The sequence below is a fragment of the Vombatus ursinus genome, unplaced genomic scaffold (genome assembly GCF_900497805.2).
Source record: "Vombatus ursinus unplaced genomic scaffold, bare-nosed wombat genome assembly UNPS02014791.1, whole genome shotgun sequence".
Classification (NCBI taxonomy): domain Eukaryota; kingdom Metazoa; phylum Chordata; class Mammalia; order Diprotodontia; family Vombatidae; genus Vombatus; species Vombatus ursinus.
Window position 1 is genome coordinate 74,523,210 of NW_020954569.1, and position 19,421 is coordinate 74,542,630.

A 19,421-nucleotide genomic window follows, 5' to 3' on the forward strand; every position below is an offset into this window, starting at 1 on the left:
GCCCTGAGAAGCAACTTGACTTGACACTGATAGAAGCAAATAGCAATAGCAAAAGTAACAATCATTTACTAAGCACCTAGTGTGCGTTGGGTATTGGGCTAGGCGATGAGCATACAAATATAAAGAATGAGACAATACCTACTTGACCCTGCTGCCATAGCTACTGCTCTCCCCTTCAAACAGGAACACCAGAGACCTTGCCTGGGAAGACCCAAGCCACTGGACTCTGCACTCCTTGGGACCTAGTGTCCTCATCTTCACTCCAACCATGTTCTTCTCTATTCCCATAACCCCACCATATTCCTTGGCCACCATTCTCCTAGACATAAGATCCTCAAGTGCAGGGTCTGTCTCACTTTTGTTTTATATCTGTGGTGCTCATAACATTAAAAGTTTAATAAATCCTTTACTCATTCATTGTCAAGGAGTTTACATTCCACGGAGGGAAACAACATGTATGTAGATAAGCACATATAGAATAAATATAAAAATAATAAACACAAACAGGGAAAACACTAGTGGTTAGGAGGTTTAGGAAAAGGCTTCAGAAGCTGGTGCTTCAGCTATGCTTGAGAGAAGAGAAGGATTCTGTAAGGCAGAAATGAGAAGGGAGTTTGTTCCAAGTATTAGACATGGTAGATAAAATGATACATATGAAGAACAAAGGAAAGGTCAGGATGGCCTTATAACATACATAACAAGGCTGGAAAGATAACCTGGGGCTAGGTTTTGATCCTAGAGGCAATAGAGAACCATTGGAGCTTGTGAAGTAGGGCCATGACATAGTCAAATCTGCCCTTAAGGGAAATCAACTGAGTGGATGACACGTGTTGTCTAGAGTGGGGAATAATTTCTGATCAGGAGACCAATGAGGAAGTGTTCTAATACTCAATGTTTTTACATTGAGTGGTGAGGGCCTCAACAAAATGTGGTAGCCATATGATTAGAGAGTTGGAATGGGAAAGATATTGAAAGAAGTGAAATTTGGCAACTGATTGGATATGAGGAGTGAGAGACAGTGAGGAAACAAGGATAAGATCTGGGAGAATGGTAGTGGTCTTGACAGAAATAGGAAAATCTGGAATAAGGGTAGTTTGGAGGAAAGATAATGGCACACTGAATATGTGAGGTATCTTTGAGACATCCAGTTTGAAATGTATAACAGACAGTGATGTGGAACTGAACCTCAGGGGAGAAATTAAGTCTGGATGTATAAATATATGGGTCATTTGCATAGAGATGGCAATTAAACCAACACGAGCTAATGAGGCCACCGAGAGAGAAAGAGAGAGAGAGGGGAGAGAGAGAGCGAGACAGAGAGCAAGAGAGCACTCAGGACAGAGACTTGAAGAGCATTTGGTCAGGTAGGAAGAAAATGAGGAGAGTGAATATCTTGAAAATCCAGTGAAGAGAGAATATCCAGGAGGAGATGGTATAGTCAATAGCATTACATGTAGAAGTCAGATCAAGAAATATCTGCCTCATCTTTCTGAGAAAAGATGATCAGATTTGTCAACTAAAATATTGCCAGTAACTGGAGAGAGCAGGTTCAGTTGGGTAAATGAGGTCATAAGGCAGATTAAAAAAAATGTATGAAGAGTAACTCAGAGGATGCAAGTATAGGAACAGGGCAGGGACAGTGTCACTGAAGTTTTGTCTGTAGAGCATTATCTAATTAGGTCCTTAATAAATGACCAATGAAAAGATTAATAATTGAAGGAAAATTCTTATTTTTATAATGCTCTAGGAATTTCTTTCCTCACAATCACCATATGACAGGTAGGAAGTACAAGTATATTATTTCCATCTTCAGATGGAAAAAATGAAATTTGGAGAGTTTGGCCCAGAGTCTTACAGTATTGGAGCTAAGAACTGATTGGATCTAGGTCTCAGGTGGCTCCAAATCAAGAGTGCTTTTCACAATACAACCACAGTACTCCTCATAACAAGGCATGGAATATATAGTGGAAAAATGCAATGGACTGGGAATCAATTTCTATTCCCAACTCTGTAACTCAGCAGCTGTGTGACTTTGGGCAAATCACTTAACTCCTCTGGACCTCAGTTTCCTCATCTGTAAAATGAGCTGGCTAACATTATTCTCTAGGCTTGAGATTGTATTTATGAAGTCAAAAACTATTTCTAATTCTATTAAATACAGAAAAATGCTCTTTTTCCTTTAGAACCGTAAAATCTAGATGAAAACTGTAAAAAACCCTAGTCCTTTAATTGATATCTCTCCAAAATCCCAAAATCTGACAATGACATGTAAATGAAGTGTATACTTTTTTTCTAAGTACTTGTTCCCATATAGACATGGTCTACATGTAGCAAGCTAGCAGTAAGGTACTGCATGTTAACATGTGTTCAGTATTGTCAAAATACATAGCTCTGAAGGAAAGCAGATTTGTGTAAAGCCCTTATAAAGCTCAACTGCTATATTACAAAAGGAACAACACAGGGCATTTTGACACAAATGGTATCTCACTGTATATGTGTATTATTGGTCCAAATGATTCACTCTAATTTAACTGCAATGAAGCCTTTCATCTCCATGCTATACAATAATAGCTTCCATATGACCAGTGGCTCAGCTATAAATAAGATCAAAAGCAAAAGAAAGGGTTTAATAAAAAAAAGACATTAAGAGTAGCATTAAATCAGAAAAAAATAGCAAAGTTCAACAGTTTTTACAGAAGAAAGCACCACAGAGTATTAAGTGGCCTTCCAAATACCTCATGAAAAGGCATTCTGCAAGCAGCGGTCATATGCAAAATCCATTTAAGTAAGCTTGAAAGTTGGTAAAGATGAGGTTCAGAGAAAGAAAGAAAAAAAAATTATGCCACGTCTAAAGTCAAGCTGCAGCACTCATACTGAATCCACAGAGTAGCTGGCTTCATGTTATGTCCTATACAGCTGAATGTTGCAATGGCAAAATTCCACCCATTTCTCTGAACTTTTTCTATTTCATTTAATAGACACAGACTTAGTAATCCAGAGTTTCTCAGGGAATCATAACATTGCTCAACTCTAACACATGAGCTCTGCAAAAGGAAGTTTTATTTGGCAGTCCATATCAACTTGATATGAAGAGCCAACTTCCCAAACAAATTTTATTCTTGTTCTGCAAAAATTACAATGTTAATCTCTATTCCCGACTGGATAAACAGCTGCTAATAACCTACAGCTCCAAGAGAAGGAGATGTGTTTCCTTTCATCTTTAGGCTGGTAGATACCTGATGTGCATAAGACTTTAGTGATTCCACATGTTTCTTCCTTTGCTTTTAAAAAGTAATTCTGGTGCTGATCATGTCAATTCACTTTTATCCCTTTCTCTTGGGTTCCATCATCATTTCTAAAGATGGAATCACTGTCTCAAGGCTACTAAAAGCAGTGTTCTTTCAATTCTGGTGTGTATTAAAAGAAACTGAAATGATTATAATCTGTCATAGGACAATGGGTCATGTTTATATAATGTTTCACTGTTTTGAAGCAATTAAGGGGCTAGTTTTATTTATGTTAACTCATTTGAGCCTCATAATAACACATGAGGTAGGTAGTACAAAAAATAATATTCCCATTTTACAAATGAGGAGACTTGAGGCTCAGAGAAGTTAAATAACATGTGTAAGACCACACAGCTAGTAAATCAATAGAGTTGAAATCCAAACCTACATCTTCTTATTCGAAGTCCCGGCATCCCACTATGAGAGAAAATGGTGATGAACCCTGGTTTTTCACATCTTTGTTATTAGTGTAAGAGTCATTTTGTAATATTCCATACTATGCCATATATTCACATAAGCACTGGCTAATTTCTTAGATATCAAATGTATAATTCTTTGATAATATTAACTTTCTTCATTTTCTCAGAAAAATGAAGTTCAATAAATTATTCAACAAAATTCAAGATTTTGCCCCTCCCCCATAAGAAGTATCCTGTACAAGATTATAGAGTCATGTCAGCCTCAGCTCTTTTCTCACTTGTTCCCAAGCACCTGCTTTAATAGTGACCTCAGTTCTACACCTCAAGATTCAGACATTTCACAAAACAGCTTTTTAAACAAAAGCCAGCTGTTTCCCATCTAGACTACAGGGGGGGAAATCTGGGCAGTGTACAGAAACATTACCCAGAGATTACTATTCTCCAATAACTTTCACACACTTTCAGCTTCACAATAGCTCCGTCCATGTGTAGAAGGAAGGGAGAATGCAAACGCTAAATTAAAACTTGGAAATCCAACACCATGGTTTTAACAATATGCCCAATTAACTGCTTTAAAATGAATGTGGCCATTGTATCAGGACAATACTTTCCAAAGGGTGTCATTTTGAATAATATTTGACAGATCTTTTGGTTAAACTCAACTTTATAGTTCTAAGATGATTTATGGATATGATGGAAGTTATAATTAGGAGCAACTGCGAATATCAACCAATTAGGTAAAACTCTAAAAGTTACATAAGATGCAATTTTGAAGCTAAGTTTTCATTCCTATAAAGCCACTTTGCCTAAACTATTCCCTTATTATGGTCCTATTTTACACTCTTGTTTTCTAAGTAATTAAGATACTTTTTTTGATTTAGAAATTTACAGCCACAATAAAAGCTAAAATAACACAACAGCCACAGATTTTGACAAATATAAAATAGCAAAAGCCAAATCTTGCCTTTTAAACAGTGCCAAGTTGCTTCACTATTTTCTGTTTTGGTATGAATGACATAACTGAATTACTTCATGAGCTGCTACTTTAATTCCTAAGGGTGGAAAATTCCATGAGTTAATTCAATTTAGATGTAAAAAAATATACACGAGTATTCTCTTTTCCTGTGGGCTCTCATATGAGGCATGCAGGCCAATTGATGGTGTTGATGTGCTATGAAAGAAGAGTCTTTAAAATTATATACAGTGCTGAATGATGTGCTCCAATCGGTATAATCAAATCATCTTTTTTACTACCATTTATAAACAGGATCCTTTATTTCCTGTGTAAAAAAATTTACTTTAAAGCCCCAACAAATTATCATGCTTTTCCGCTGTCTAGAAATCATCTCCTCTCTTTACTCCAACTCTACTTATCTCTGATTTTCCAAAATACAATCCATTCTTCAAGGCCCAGTTAAAATACAATGTTCTCCATGAAGTCTTTGTAATTCTTGGTACTAGGGGTATAATTTCCCTCCAAAACATTTTACGGCATATTGTACCTTCTGCCTTACACAAGCAGTTATTTATGTAAATCTTATCTTCCCTGCTAAACTATAATCCTTTAATATATAGAATCTTATTCACATTTGAGCCTCTCATAGTTAGTTGATAAATGTTCACTGAAGGAACATTTGTGCTGTCTTTGTCACATGTATATAGTCTGAAAATCTATTTTATTGGGAAAGCAAAAAGCAGGAGAGTCACTGTGTAGTAATTAATAAAAAAGCACCGAACAGAGAGTCAAGAGACTTGGGTCTGAGTTCTGGCTCTACCATTTAAGTAGCTGTGTGATTTCTGGAAAATTACTACACTTCTCTGGCCCTCATTCTAATGTAGAGGTGATGTAATAAAGGGGTTGGACAGGATAATCTTCAGAGTTCTTTCCAGCTCTGATATTCAAGATTCTATGACTTTCAATTCCTTAGATTAACTTTTCTAAACCATGCAATTCAATTCAGGGTCCTTTACAAGCTGAGGCTCCTTACTTTTATAGCCTTCTCTCACACCACTCCACCAGAAAGTCTGTGCTTCAGATACATCAGACTGTGACATAAATAGAAATGCTTTTCTGATTTACTCTCTCCTCTTTCTATAGTTGTTGCTGTTCAGTCGTTGCAGTCATGTCCAATTCTCCATGACCCCATTGGGGGTTTTCTTGGTGGAGGTACTGGAGTGATTTGCCATTTCCCTTTATGAGGCCAGATTTGAACTTAGGAAGATGAGTCTTCTTGATTCCAGGCTCAGCACTCTATCGACTGTGCCACCTAGCTGCTTTTTCTCTTCTTATATTAGACCATGAATATCCTCCCCTCCCATCTGTTCTTTTTGAGTATTACCTTGATTCCTCTGGCTAAAAAAGAATCCTTCCTTCCACTCAGACTTTGTTTCCATTACTTTGTGTTTTTCTTATGCTCTTACTGTGTTCTTTTTGGCCATATAATTATTTAAGCAAGCGGTGTATCCTCCTCATTGTCTATAAGCCTCATGAGGACAGGTTCTACACCTCATTTATCTTTGTACATATGTTGAAGTGAATTGATCTATGGGCAAAGTCTATCACAGTTCCAAACCGTTTGCTAACTTACATAATGCTACAACCCCCTGAGTAATTCCACATATACCAATAAATGTCACATAGCACCAAAAATTCAAACCCAGGTCATCTAATTGTAAATCTACTGTTCTTTCTACTATACGACAGCTGAAGTTCTAGACAATATTCTGTACTGGATGTTGAAGCACAGAGAAGTAAAATATACTGTGCACCCTCATATTTTTAATAAAAAATAAACTCAAAAGTATAATGTTCAAGCAAAAAGTTCCATCTTCCTCCTGGAGAGGAAGATAATATTTACAACTCTTATCTCCAGAACACCAAACAAATGTTTTGAAAACAAAACAAAACAAAACAAGTGTTATATAAGTGAGAGGGGCATTTGCTTATTCAGTCCAAAGATCCTTTTTTAGGTAAGCATATTGGGTTGGAGGGTCCCTTAGGCTATTTCTGGGCCTTCCACTAAACTTAATGTTAGGGAGGAAGAAAGGGACAGACTTGACTGGGATCCTTACCCTAAGAAGGATAGCACAATGGGTAAACTTCACTCAATTCACTGGCGTAAGGATGTCCTACCATTGGCCTGTACTCTGAGTGTCCCAGCAAAGGTGCTTTGGTCTATAATGAGTTCCTTGGGCCTCCCTTAGAGTTCCTGTAGGGCCTTCCCACAGACCTCTGACATACTTTAGGGTTCCCGTAATGCTATGCAATTTCAGAGGGCCTAGACGACATTTGCATTTTATGACTTGGTGACCAATCTCTGACTTTCTCCATGATGGGTATGGAGAGAAGAAGGCGTGGGGACAATGGAAGAAAATGATAAACCACAGCACTTTCATGAAGAGCCAACAAGAAAAGAATGATACCATTCAATGTAGCACTTAACCAGAAGGCTATTTATGGTTCAGTATACTAGTAGTAGTAATCACTTAAGTATCTTCTGGGCAAAGGACAAGTACCAGGAAGCTAGGCCCTTCTTGATTTCCATAAACAATAAACTTGCAAATTCCATAGCATGAAAACAACTTCAAAATGAAAATTCTTAAGTTCCATCCATGGATCTTTTTGTGAGTTGTTAACTATAGTGATACTTCTAAGTGGCCCAGAAGAAAAGATAAGGAATTAGAATTCCTATGCTCTATTGCTGCTTTTGGTACAGACTCACCCAGTGACCTTTTGACTTGCCTTTCAATAATTGCAGTAATAGCAATGATTACTTCAATGACTCTGAAGCTGCTATAAAGCTTAGCTAATGGATATGTAAACTACTTCAAGTTCCCTTAGCTGAAAGAATTATGCAGTTGTATGATGTTCATTACTCAGAAAAATGTGTTTAAATGCAATAAAGAAAAATACCTCAAACTTGGTGCTTTTTTTCTTTTTTACCCCTCCCCACAATATCAAAATTAGCTAGCTCCATGACACCTTGGACAACTCAATCTGCCTCTCTTGGCCTTCTTTTCCTCATCTATTAACTGAGGGGCATTGGCTAGATGATTTCTCAGGTTGCTTCCAACCCTACCAAAAAGCTGAGATTACCTAAAAAAAGCTGACAAAAATCTGTGGTTATGCCTTCCCACAAGGAGGTAGCATAATGTAATGGAAAGAATACTAGATTTGGACTCAAAGGACCTGGTTTGAATCTTGGCTTGGCTATTCACTCCTTGCGTGATTTTCATCGATTCACTTAAGCTCTTTAGAATTCACTTCCGTTATTAATAAAATGACAGAGTTGGATTAGATGATCTCTAAATTTTGATTTACTATCAAATAAATATTGAATCATTCAATTCATTTGCATATCAATACCTCACCACAGTTTTCATGCAGTCAATTATTAATAATGCTTCATTCTAATCTGTTTTGGGGAGAAAACAGAGTTTTCTTTTGTCTAATTTTAGAACATGTAATATAAAAGTGTACTCTTTCCCAGTTGAATTGAGCCTTCTTGGTAAGACTACTGAATCCAAGTTACAGATAATATACATTGAAATTAGAAAGTGTTATTTGCTGATTTAGTCTGCCCCCAAACAGCAACAAATATCCTTTAAGTTATACAAATCAGGAAATGACAGTGATTATCTGAGGGTGTGATTTTTAGAAAAAAAATCTTTTTTCATTATTATTACTACTATTGACAAATAATTAAAATTATTATATAAATATATTATATAAATGACCAAACTGAAGGTCTACAGAGCTGTTGTGCTGACCTCATTGTTGCATGCCTGTGAAACCTGGACAGTATACTAGCACCAAGTCAGGAAACTGAATTGCTTCTATTTGAATTGTCTTAGGAAGATTCTGAAGATCACCTGGCAGGATAAGATGGCAGACACTGAGCACCTTTCTTGAATTAAAATGCCAAGCATTCAAACTCTACTGCAGAGAGAGCAACTCTGATGGGCTGGCCACATTGTTTGAATGCCAAACATACGCTTGCCAAAAAGACCATTTTATGGAGAACTCACATAAGACAAGCGTTCACATATTGGTCAGAAGAAGCTATACAAAGACACTCTCAAAATCTCTCTTAAGAACTTTGGAATTGATTGTGTGACATGGGAGACACTGGCACAGGACCACCCAGTATGGCATGCCCTCATCAGAGAAGGTGCCATGCTATGTGAGCAAAGCAGAACTGAGGTAGCTCAAGAGAAACACGAGATGTGCAAATTTAGAGAATCCACCCCAACGGTTCACATGGACTATCTGTGTCCAACCTGTGGTAGAGCATTCCGAGCTCATATTTATCTGATAAGCCATAGTGGGACACACTGTAACTTGACTCCAACACAGTGATGTCATTTTGGTCCTCTTTGAGAGTAAAGGACAACCACCACAACCACACAAGAGTTCGTATGACGAGGCATGCTTACTGGGTATAGGTTCCGTATTTTAATAGTTTAAAGAAGATATGTAAATTCAGTTGGCATTTCAAAGTTTTATTTGCCTGGTCTACCAATACTGAATTAAAGAAGTTTTACTGTAGTGCACTGTATTTAGCAAATAGCTATGTATTATATAAATGTATTAAGTCCTTAAAATAACAAGTAGCTTAATGATTTTGTCACAGTACCACTTGTGAGAAAACTGAGATAGCAAGATGACAGATTACCACTTGGTAAAACTTTCTAACTGTATTCTTTCCAAAGTCAGCTAAGAAATATTTTTTACCAATCTACTAAAGCCACTATATTTAAGAGAGGTCTGTGGTTATACTGCTAGAAAACTGTACTACATGGCTACATAAAATAAAAATAATTTAAACTTTTCTGTACTGAAAGAACCCCAATGTTTAGGGCACTCTATCTAGCATAAGGAAAGTCATTTCTTTAAGAAGCCACAATGTTTCAGGACTATCAAAGAATCCACACAAAACAAAATAGAATTCTCAATGTCTGTCTTCTCTATAATGGGCCCAGCATAAGGAGAATTTTCTCTATGCCTTTATGGTCCTATTTTAAGGCAGTATTGTAGACCACCACACCAATAAGGGAACTGAACAATTATAACAGTCGGTATTCATTTAGGGCTTTACAGAGCACTTTAAATACATTAGTTCAATCAATCTTCTCAACAACTCTGTGAGATAGGCAGTATGACATTATTATTTACTTCTTTGTAGATGAGGAAAATGAACCCCAGGAAAGTGAAGGGACTCTCCTATGGTCAGTTACATAACACAAAAGCTCAAACCCAGGGCATTTTATTTTAAATCCAGTGTTCTTTTTACTCTGCTGCCCCTGAAATTCTGGAAGATAGCCTTTACTGTAAGCATGTTGGACTACAGAGACCTTCATATGGCATCACCAAAACAACTTGAAATTAAGGAAGATTCAATAAACATATATTTGTTGTGTCTCTGAGGATAAAAGTTGTGGGAGTTGAGGCAGAAGAGCTTGCCATAGGTTGGAGAGATAGAACATGAATCAAAAGGGTATTACAATAATAGTTCCCATTAATGGAGCTCTTCAGAATTTACAAAATATCTTTCTGACAAAGTGCTTTCCTTCTCCGTGGTATTTAGAGAAAATATTAGCATATTCATTTTACAGATTAGGAAGTTGGGGTTCAGAGAAATAAGTTTAGTCACATACCAAGTAAGACTCAAAGCTGAGTTTCCTGGGTTCTAATTTTAGTGTTCTTTCTACTATTGTCACGCAGCCTCTCAAAATGAGACACACATTTGTGTGTATAAATATACAGATGTCTTTTGAGTGCTAAGTTGTATGATGCAGATTACATTAGTTAACAGGAACTCAAAGATGGGAGATATTGCTGGAGGTTGGATTAGCTAGCGAAGCTCCACAAAGGAGTTGGGTCATAGAAGAGAAAAGAAAGAGATGGACGATGCAAGCAGTGGGCACAGTGATAGCAACGGTAGAGATATAAGAATACACACATATACACACATATGTGTGTATATATGTGTGTGCATAGATAGATAGATAGATAGATGGTAGAGATATATAGATGGTAGAGATAGATAGATGGTAGAGATACAAGAATACACACATATAATTCTGGACCAGTGAGCAGAAAGTCTGGCTAGGGAGAAAGACTGTACAGAAGAATGGAAGATAACATGGGGAAGGTAAGTTGTAGAGGTTTTTCAATAGAAGATAAGAATATAAATTTTATCTTCTAGATTAAAGAGAGCTACTAAAAGGTTTTAAACAGGGGCAATGACAGGATTAAAGCATACATCTAGAAAACCTACAAGGATGCAACTAGTAGTGTTGTGAACTGTGTTGCTGGGAAACTCTTTCATTATTGAAAACTTGAATCACTGAAGGCCCACTTCAGAGTTCCAAGGAAAACAATTCATGAATTAAAAGCTAAGTAGAATATGTTAACAATTAAGTGAGATAACATTATGGCAGAATCAAAGATCTAGTCCTCCCCAATATAGCTTAAAGTCTGTAGAAGGAATTGCTTGTATCATATTCCAAGTTATTTTGCTATTTTGTTTTGCATTGCTTTTTTGCATGGGAAGAGAAAGCATGCAAGAAGGACAAAAGGATTTGGTGCTGTCTACTCTTGAATAAGACAAATTGTTGAGGACAGAGTATAAGGAAGATCTACTGGAAACAACACAATCCCAGGAATGGGTCTCATGTTACTATGGCTTGCTTCTTCTACTATGAAACCAAAAAATGAAGGTGTTCGTTCAGTTGGGAAAGAGACTCCCACCAGCACATTCTGTACAAGTTTCCGGTCCATACCTCCCACTGCTGCTTTATTTACTGCAGCTGGCTAAAGTTTTATAGCCTGTTTCATGTATTAAAATTCAAATGTGGAAAACATTACCAGTATCCTCCTTGAATTTTTTGGGGGAATATTTTTTTTTCTTTAACTTCCTTTTCAGTGTGGAATGTATGAAATGGTCAAAGGCTAACTTCAGACTGACTATATTCAAAAACTATTTCCTTTGTTCTTATGTTTTTGCTTGAAAATTCAGACCAGTTTTTACAAAGGAAAATACCAAATCTGTTGCTTTTACAGAAGTTACAGATTCATATAATGACTAACACTATTTCTGAGGACTAGCCGACTGGTTTTCAGGAAGGAAAAAAACACTGCCAAACACAACTGCTTTAAAGAGCAAACTGCTGTCACTGGGCTGCATCTCTGGAGGGACATTGCCCAATCTACTTGGATTTGCAATTATCCTCTCATTGGATTATAAATGTCTTCAGAGAAGTGAACAGGAACTTGTCTTCAAAAGCAAAATGATAAGCACTCTTGCCTCTGCTGACATGCTTCATAATTAAATAAAATATGATACTGGAAAATACAGGCACATGGCTAGATACATTTTCTTCCTCTTCTTGGTGCTGATGATGCCTTTGTCCCATCCTCTGTCTTTCTGAACCCCTAAGTGTTCTAGTTATTCCTCCTTCTTACCTCTCACAAATGAGAAGGCAATCCAGAGATCAAATATTTCCAACAAGCACAACTTGATTTATTATTTTAAAGATCAACTTCACCTACATCTGGTATTTAAGGAGAAACTTTACATATTTATGGAACAAACTGTCTCTGAAGTGATGCCCTGGGTGCATGTTGCATCAGTTTAACATATGCAAAGCAAACAAAGCTACAAAAATTAAATTCTTTTTCTCTTGATTGAGAGTAGATATGCAGAAATGGTTGTAAGTCACAGATCTGGCTTTTAATAAAGCCAGATTTCTTCATTAAAAGCAGTATTGTTTAAACATTGGAGGGGAAAAAGGAGCTTTGTACAAACAAAAAAATCTTACATCCCAAGAGTACTTAACACATTACCTGAGGCCAAGCTAAATTACAATCTAGAATTTCCTTTTGTGAATTCTCAACAACTGCCATGGACAAACAAGCAATTACTCCAAGATAATTTTATTGGGGAGATGTCAGGGGAAGGAAAAAAAGAGAGATTTAGCTCTGATACTCAATAGCATATTTTTACAGTTTAATTGAAGTGAATTGAGTCAGTTGTCACTGTTCAGAAATTAGCACACTTCTGTTTCCTATAAATGACTTCCACCATGTTGTGACTCTTGATAATACTTCATTCAGGACAGAAATACTTTTATTAAGAAACATAAGAAAAAGCAATAGATCAAAAAAGAATAACTTAAAAATTTGTACTCATTTTGTATATTCTTTTTCCCCTCTCATTTTTTTCTCCTTAGCTAAGTCAAATTCACCAATTATAAAAGTCACATAACTTTTTTCAGGCATAGTTAGCAACTGTAAAAAGAAACTAAATGCATTTTTGTAATTCACTGCATCTCCATCAATTGAAGATGAACATTCTTTTAGTTGGGAAAAATAAAAATTTCATCCATAAAGCCAACAAATATATCATACCAATAGAGAAATCTTCAGATACAACTGGAGATGGAACTACAGATTCATACAATTACCTCTATGAAGAAACTCAACGAGTTTCTAATAAAATAAAATAAACAAAAACCAACTGTATATGAAATTATAGCAAATGAGCCTCATCTTAGATAGGACTTCAAGCTGAAGTGATAAGAGTAAACATTAAAAAGAAAAAAAAAAGGGTATATGCCACCCAAATGCCTAATCCCATAAAACAGTTTTAAAGTTTGTATGATGGGTAAATATCAAAACTTACCATGAGTGAATGCCTGTTGGCTGAAAGAAGACCTGTCCCATATCCTGATCCAAGACCACCCATGGCACCATTATGAGAAGGTCCTATTAATCCATGCATATCACTATGACCACTAGACATAGCTGTTGAAGGCCCAACCGCATGGTTCCGGAGAACATGAATGGCATCATCCAGTCTTTCCAAGCGATCTTCAATTCGGCTTTGCTGTAAGTTTATGTGAATGAATAGAAAGATCAATTAATGATGAAACAGAAATTCAGCCTGTAAGTCACATTTTTGCCGATGGAGGTTCCAACGTAAGTTGGGAAAGGAGGACTCTGAGAGTTTATAACTAAAAATAGCACCCTGCTACATTCTTTCTCCATCAAAGTCGGTATTCTTTAGAATAAGAATTAACATAAAAAACCCTTCATTCTAGAAAACTGATGAGAAATGCAACCAACACTGTAGTTTCATTTTCATGAGTAAAAATAGATTCAATAATTCTTCAGGGACATAAACTGTACTTATGTTATGCCACACTGCATTATCTTTAAAGAGACTTTAGAGTTACTTTGTAAAATGAAAACATGCATTTTAATTTTAGGAGTACTCTGGCAGAGAATACTTATACACTCCAATAAATCTATGATAGAAAAGATCACTGCTTCATGTCTGTGCATAGGTCTTATCTACCCAAATTAAATGATCCGTAAAAGCAAGAGTAGTGCCCTCTGTCCATTTACACTGTATCACATCCAGTCCTTATGAAGTAGGTGATTAGTAAGTGTATACTGAGTTGAATGAATGATTCAATCTGTCAGCCAGTTTATTTTGGCAATCTATTACTGAGTTCTGTCTACTTATGTCTGACTTTGTTCTTCAACTATCCTAAGTTTCATCTTTACTCCGATGTCAAATGTCTTGAAGATTTAGTTTCTTTAAGGGCCCCAAATTTTAGTTCCGTAGAGAAAATTGCTTAGCATATGCACATTTTTACTCCCAAGAAAATGCTGGAAATGTAGGACAGAATAAAAGATAAAGACAATACAAAAGTTGCCCCTGCTTAGGCGATCCACAAATGTAAATTTGCTGAGTAAGAGGCCTTCAACTCATGGTTGTGTGCCATGATCGTGATTGCAGATATAATCTAGAAACAGATTTCCATGCAGGTTTGGGAAAGTATAATTTTTTCAGGTAAAGGGATGTATTGGGACTACTTTAACTCTTCCTGTACCACGTGGAAAAAACTGATCTCTATGGCCTACTACACAGAGAATTTTTACTGAAGTCTGATTGGGAAGATTGACGACTACTTTTGAAATGATCTATGATTATTTACCCAACAAAAGAACAATGACAGTTATAAATTGTGGTATGTATGAACTAGTCCTTGTATCAGTCCAAAAGCCTGTTATGGGCCAATCATTATGCTAAGTACTGGGGTATAAAGAAAAAAATGAAATATTTCCCATCCTCAAGGGGCTTACATGCCATTGGTGAGAAAACACGTGCATGTAGAAATATATACAAGATATATACAAAATGAATACAACATGATTTTTTGGGTGTCTGGGGGAAGGCATTAGCAGCTGGGGCAATCAAGAGAGGCTTCATGGAGAAGGTAGCACTTGAGTTTTGAAGAAAACCAGCAGTTCTAAGAGGCAGAGGTGAAAAGGGAACACCTTCTGGGCTTGGGATTCAGCTGTTGCAAAAGTACACAGAGAAGAAATTGGGTGTTATGTGTGAGGAACTGTAAGAAAATCAGTTTGGATGTACTTTAGAGTGTGTCAAGGGGAGAGAGAATGTAGCCATGATTCATGGTTACAGGGAACTCCCAGCTGAGAAAACACCCTCAACAACACAGGGTGGCATCCTTTTTATAGCTTATGTGAATTTCCTAAAGTGACTTGCTTGGAGTCACACAGAATGGTCTTTCTAGAAGCAAGGCCATTTCTCTAACTGCTACTGCACCATGTTGATTATCATGTGAGTAGGAATAATACTTAAGACTGGCAAGGTAGGCTGAGGCCAGGATTCAAAGAACTTTGAATGCCAAATGGAGTAGTTTATATTTGATCCTACAGGTAAGAGGGAGCCACTGGAGTTTACTGAGGAGGGTAGTCCCATGGTCATATATTATTGCCTTAGGAAACTCACTTTCGTAGCTGTATGGGAAAATTCTCTTGAGGATGTGCCTAGTATGTGCTGAAACACTTTAAGATGCTTGCTTTCCCAGAAACAATGAGAAATTCAAATGGTTTGGGGGCACACCAAACACACCATTAAGTTATACTGGTGGATGGTTAATTGAAAAGGAGGGAACCTTAGAGGCAAAGATATCCCTTTATAGGCTACTGCAAGAATTCACATGACAGGTGATGAGGACTTGAACTGGAGTGATGGCTGTGCCAGGTGGAAAGAAGTAGACAGATGCAAGAAGAGATGTGAAGGGAGAATGACCAAACTCAACAACTGATTCAATATATGGGGTAGAGAAAGGTGAGGAATAGAGGAAGACACTAAGGCTGGTAACCTGAATGACCCAAAGGATGGTGAAGCCCTCCACAGAAAGTGGGAAATTACCAGATGAGATGATAATGTAAAGCACTGGCAAACCTTCTAGCAATCCACATATCCATGCTGTTGTTGTTGCTGTGGTTCAGTCAGTTAGTCATGTCTCACTATTCCTGACCCCATTTGGGGCTTTCTTGGCAGAGATACTGGAGTGGGTGAGGAAACTGAGACAAACAATTGTTAAATGACTTGCCCAGGGTCACACAGCTAATAAGAGTCTGAGGCCAGATCTGAACACAGGTCTTTCTGACTCCAGGTCTAGTGCTCTGTGCACCACCGAGCTGCTAAATGTTAGCTATAGAAAATGAGGGGGCAGAGAGGTTTGGGGAAGAGACAATAAATTCCTTTTTTTAGAAATGTGGACTTTTAGATGCCTATCAGAACATTGAGCTAGAGCTTAGGAGAGAGACTAGGGTTGAAGAGAGAGATCTGGGAATCATCTGCTTAGAGCTGACAATTAAACCCTGGAAGCTGATGAAGTCACCAAGTGAAAGGATGTAAACGGAGAAGAGGAGAAGTATAAGAACAGAAACTTTGGACACAGCCACAGGTAGGGAATGTAGCATGGATGATGATCCAGCCAAGATGACTGAGAAGCAATGGTCAGAGGGGTAGGAGGAGAACCAAGTGAGAGCCATGTCACAAAAACCCAGAGAAGAAAGATGGTGGTTTATAGAGACGAGCACTGTTGGGCAATCTTTCAAATCTGTAGGTAGGCACTACAAACTTGATAGACTGTTCTAGAATATTTAGTTAAGTCTTCAAAAACGTTTCTTAAAACTTAAATCTTCAAAAAGTTTTCTTATCCAGTTGAAAACCCTTTTTTCAGATTTTAACATTGTGCTCATTTTTCAGACATATTTCATACAAAATTGAAATAACTGAACTGGTGACACATATGTGGTATAATGGAAGCAGCATTCAACTCAAGGGTCTGGATTCAAAAGCCAGGTCTTCCACTTCATGGCTGTGTGAAGATGGACAAGATATTTGACTTCTCTGAGCTTCAGTTGACTCATCTGTGAAATGCAGATGATAATATTCACATACCTTATCTCACAGGGCTATTCAAAGGGAAATGTTTGATAAATCCTAAAGTGTCAGTTCATATTATTATCTATATAAGAACAGAATATAACCAATGTTGCATTTAGGTGCATAGCATATTCGCCATCACCAACTGCTCCACACATTGTAGCAAGGGACATGTCAAAGGAAGAAAAACAGAAACCAAACAAAACACTTTACTTTTACATTTTGGGTTTTTCTTTTAAATTTTCTTTAAAAAGATCATTTTAAGTGCAATGAGAGTCCCTAATAAATACATGCAAATACAGGAAGAAAGGTACTAAAACACAGACAAGATAAAGCTTCTATGTATGGATAGTCAGTGTGAACCTTCTTCTCAGTGTTAATCCCAAGACTTTGAAGAAAAAAAATCATATTTCAATTTGACTGAAGGTATCTGCCCTTCTTCTATACATGCTTGTAATCTGAGAAGAAAGTGATTGAGACAGATAATAGACTACTATTATTTGATATATGATACTGGCATTATCCGCCATGAGTTGGGATAAACTTCAGTGTTACAGACATTGAATCATAATATGAACATATTATTTATTAAACCATTAGAAAATTTTAGCTTCTCTACACTAGAAATTCAAACCTTATTGCAATGAACTTTATTCATTACCAGTATTACTCTTCAACTTACGGAATTAACTGTAAGCAGCCAAGAATCAGATAGTACACAAGGGAATGGATATCTAGGGAAAAATTTTTATGACCTAGTTATTCTAGAAAGAAAATTAAGAATACATTTCCAGAGTTGTAACAACCCAGCCTCACGTAGGATACAATATCACAATTTGCTGCTGGTGGTGACAGTGCAGTAGCCATGCTACTTGTCCAACTAGAGGCAACATACCCATTTGTTGCTATTGTCAGTCAAAATTAATTTGGACAGAAAAATTGGCAGCAGGGATCCGAATATGGAGGTCTGGTGGTGCTAAAGTAGCACCTGTAATGGTCTATGTACAGGTCCAGTTACAGCACCATCACTTTTTAACTTTCCCGGCCCACAGGCTGAGTTAGCAGCTCAGTTGTGCCAACGTGGTAAATAGTTGTAGTAATTATAATAAAATAAGAACCTTGAGAGTGTGTATGGGGGGGGAGGGGAGGGCTGAAGGGTAGAAAAAAAGCTATAAAAGGGGAAACATGGCACCAAAGTTGCTAGGTTAGAATATGTTAACGTATCAGACATACCAAAGAATGTAATGGTCCTTCATAATTAGGAGATGATGATGCCTGTCCTCCATTTCTAGACCAAACAGCTGTGCCTGCTAATATTAAAATGGAAATCACAATTAGAACCTTACAAACTAAAATATTTTTCTAATATTTTAGGTAGTTTTATAGATAGGGAAATACCAATCTCCATTTAGGCTACAGAGGAGGCATACAGAGACCTTCTGAAACACCAAGGGTGGGTGTGCGGTGGGATGGGGAGGCATCTTTATGTAAAACACATAGATACTGGGCCTCAAATTACCTCCTAACAGAGATGATTTCGTTGATTCTGAAACTATACTTGAGAGCAGTTCCTGAAGGAGGAAACATCACTTTTAAAAGGAGAAGTGGTGTGTTAAAAAAAAATACTAAGAAGGGTTTAGTGGCTGTTTATGGAAAGCCAGCTCATACCAGATCACTATTCTTACTGTGGTAAAGCACGCATTTGATACATGCTAATAAATCACTCAATCACTGGTCACTTGTGACCAATGATTACCTATAAGAACCTCTTATGACTATAAAATTACAAACAATGGCAGAGTAAAACCATTCTTTCCACATTAAAATCAGTAATACAATATACTGTGATAAAAGGGTAATTTGTGAAGTAAATTATTTTCTTTTGTAGTCACAAAATTTGAATATGAAGAAAAGCTCTTGTTAAATATATGTATATGTTTCTAGCCTACCAAATTTGTGAATTACCTTTAGAATAGCACTAACCAAGGTGTTACAATTTTAAAAGCAAAGGAGTACTACAAAGTTTTATTTTCCACATCAGAATTTAGTGAAACAATGCCATATATATATATGGCAGCAGAGATCTGAAGAAATAAAGAACTCTAGAGTTTGTTCAGGGCAATAAGTGATGTTACTATTGTCTGAGGTGAAGAAAAGGTGATTCTCTTCCAATTAATTTTGTTTTAGAAAGAGCATATAGATTGATCTTGCACATGGTTTAAGATCAAATGATAAGACATGGAAACAAGGATTAATATTTGTCCCTAAATCCATGTCATCATAAAAATTAACTTTTTTTTAACATGTGATCTTCTCTAACTTTCTAATAGGACTATGAAAGATTTTTTTTCTGCCTCAATGTTCCTAAACCAACGTGCCACTGAACACTGTATGTACTTTTGTGCCCCAAAATTATGCTATTGAGTAGGCTACTTTAC

General features: G+C 36.9%; 1 protein-coding gene across 7 annotated transcripts in view; it reads right to left on the minus strand.

Moving 5' to 3' along the window:
- The window catches only part of TCF4 (transcription factor 4), a 440,264-nt gene that overhangs the window by 19,737 nt on the left and 401,106 nt on the right, over nt 1–19,421 (minus strand). For all 7 annotated transcript variants that reach the window (XM_027868757.1, XM_027868759.1, XM_027868758.1 and 4 more), the window contains 2 exons: nt 18,217–18,293; nt 13,393–13,596 (listed from right to left, as the gene is read on the minus strand). In XM_027868757.1, the coding sequence (XP_027724558.1) occupies nt 13,393–13,596; nt 18,217–18,293 (281 nt within the window). The remainder of the gene's footprint in view (nt 1–13,392; nt 13,597–18,216; nt 18,294–19,421) is intronic.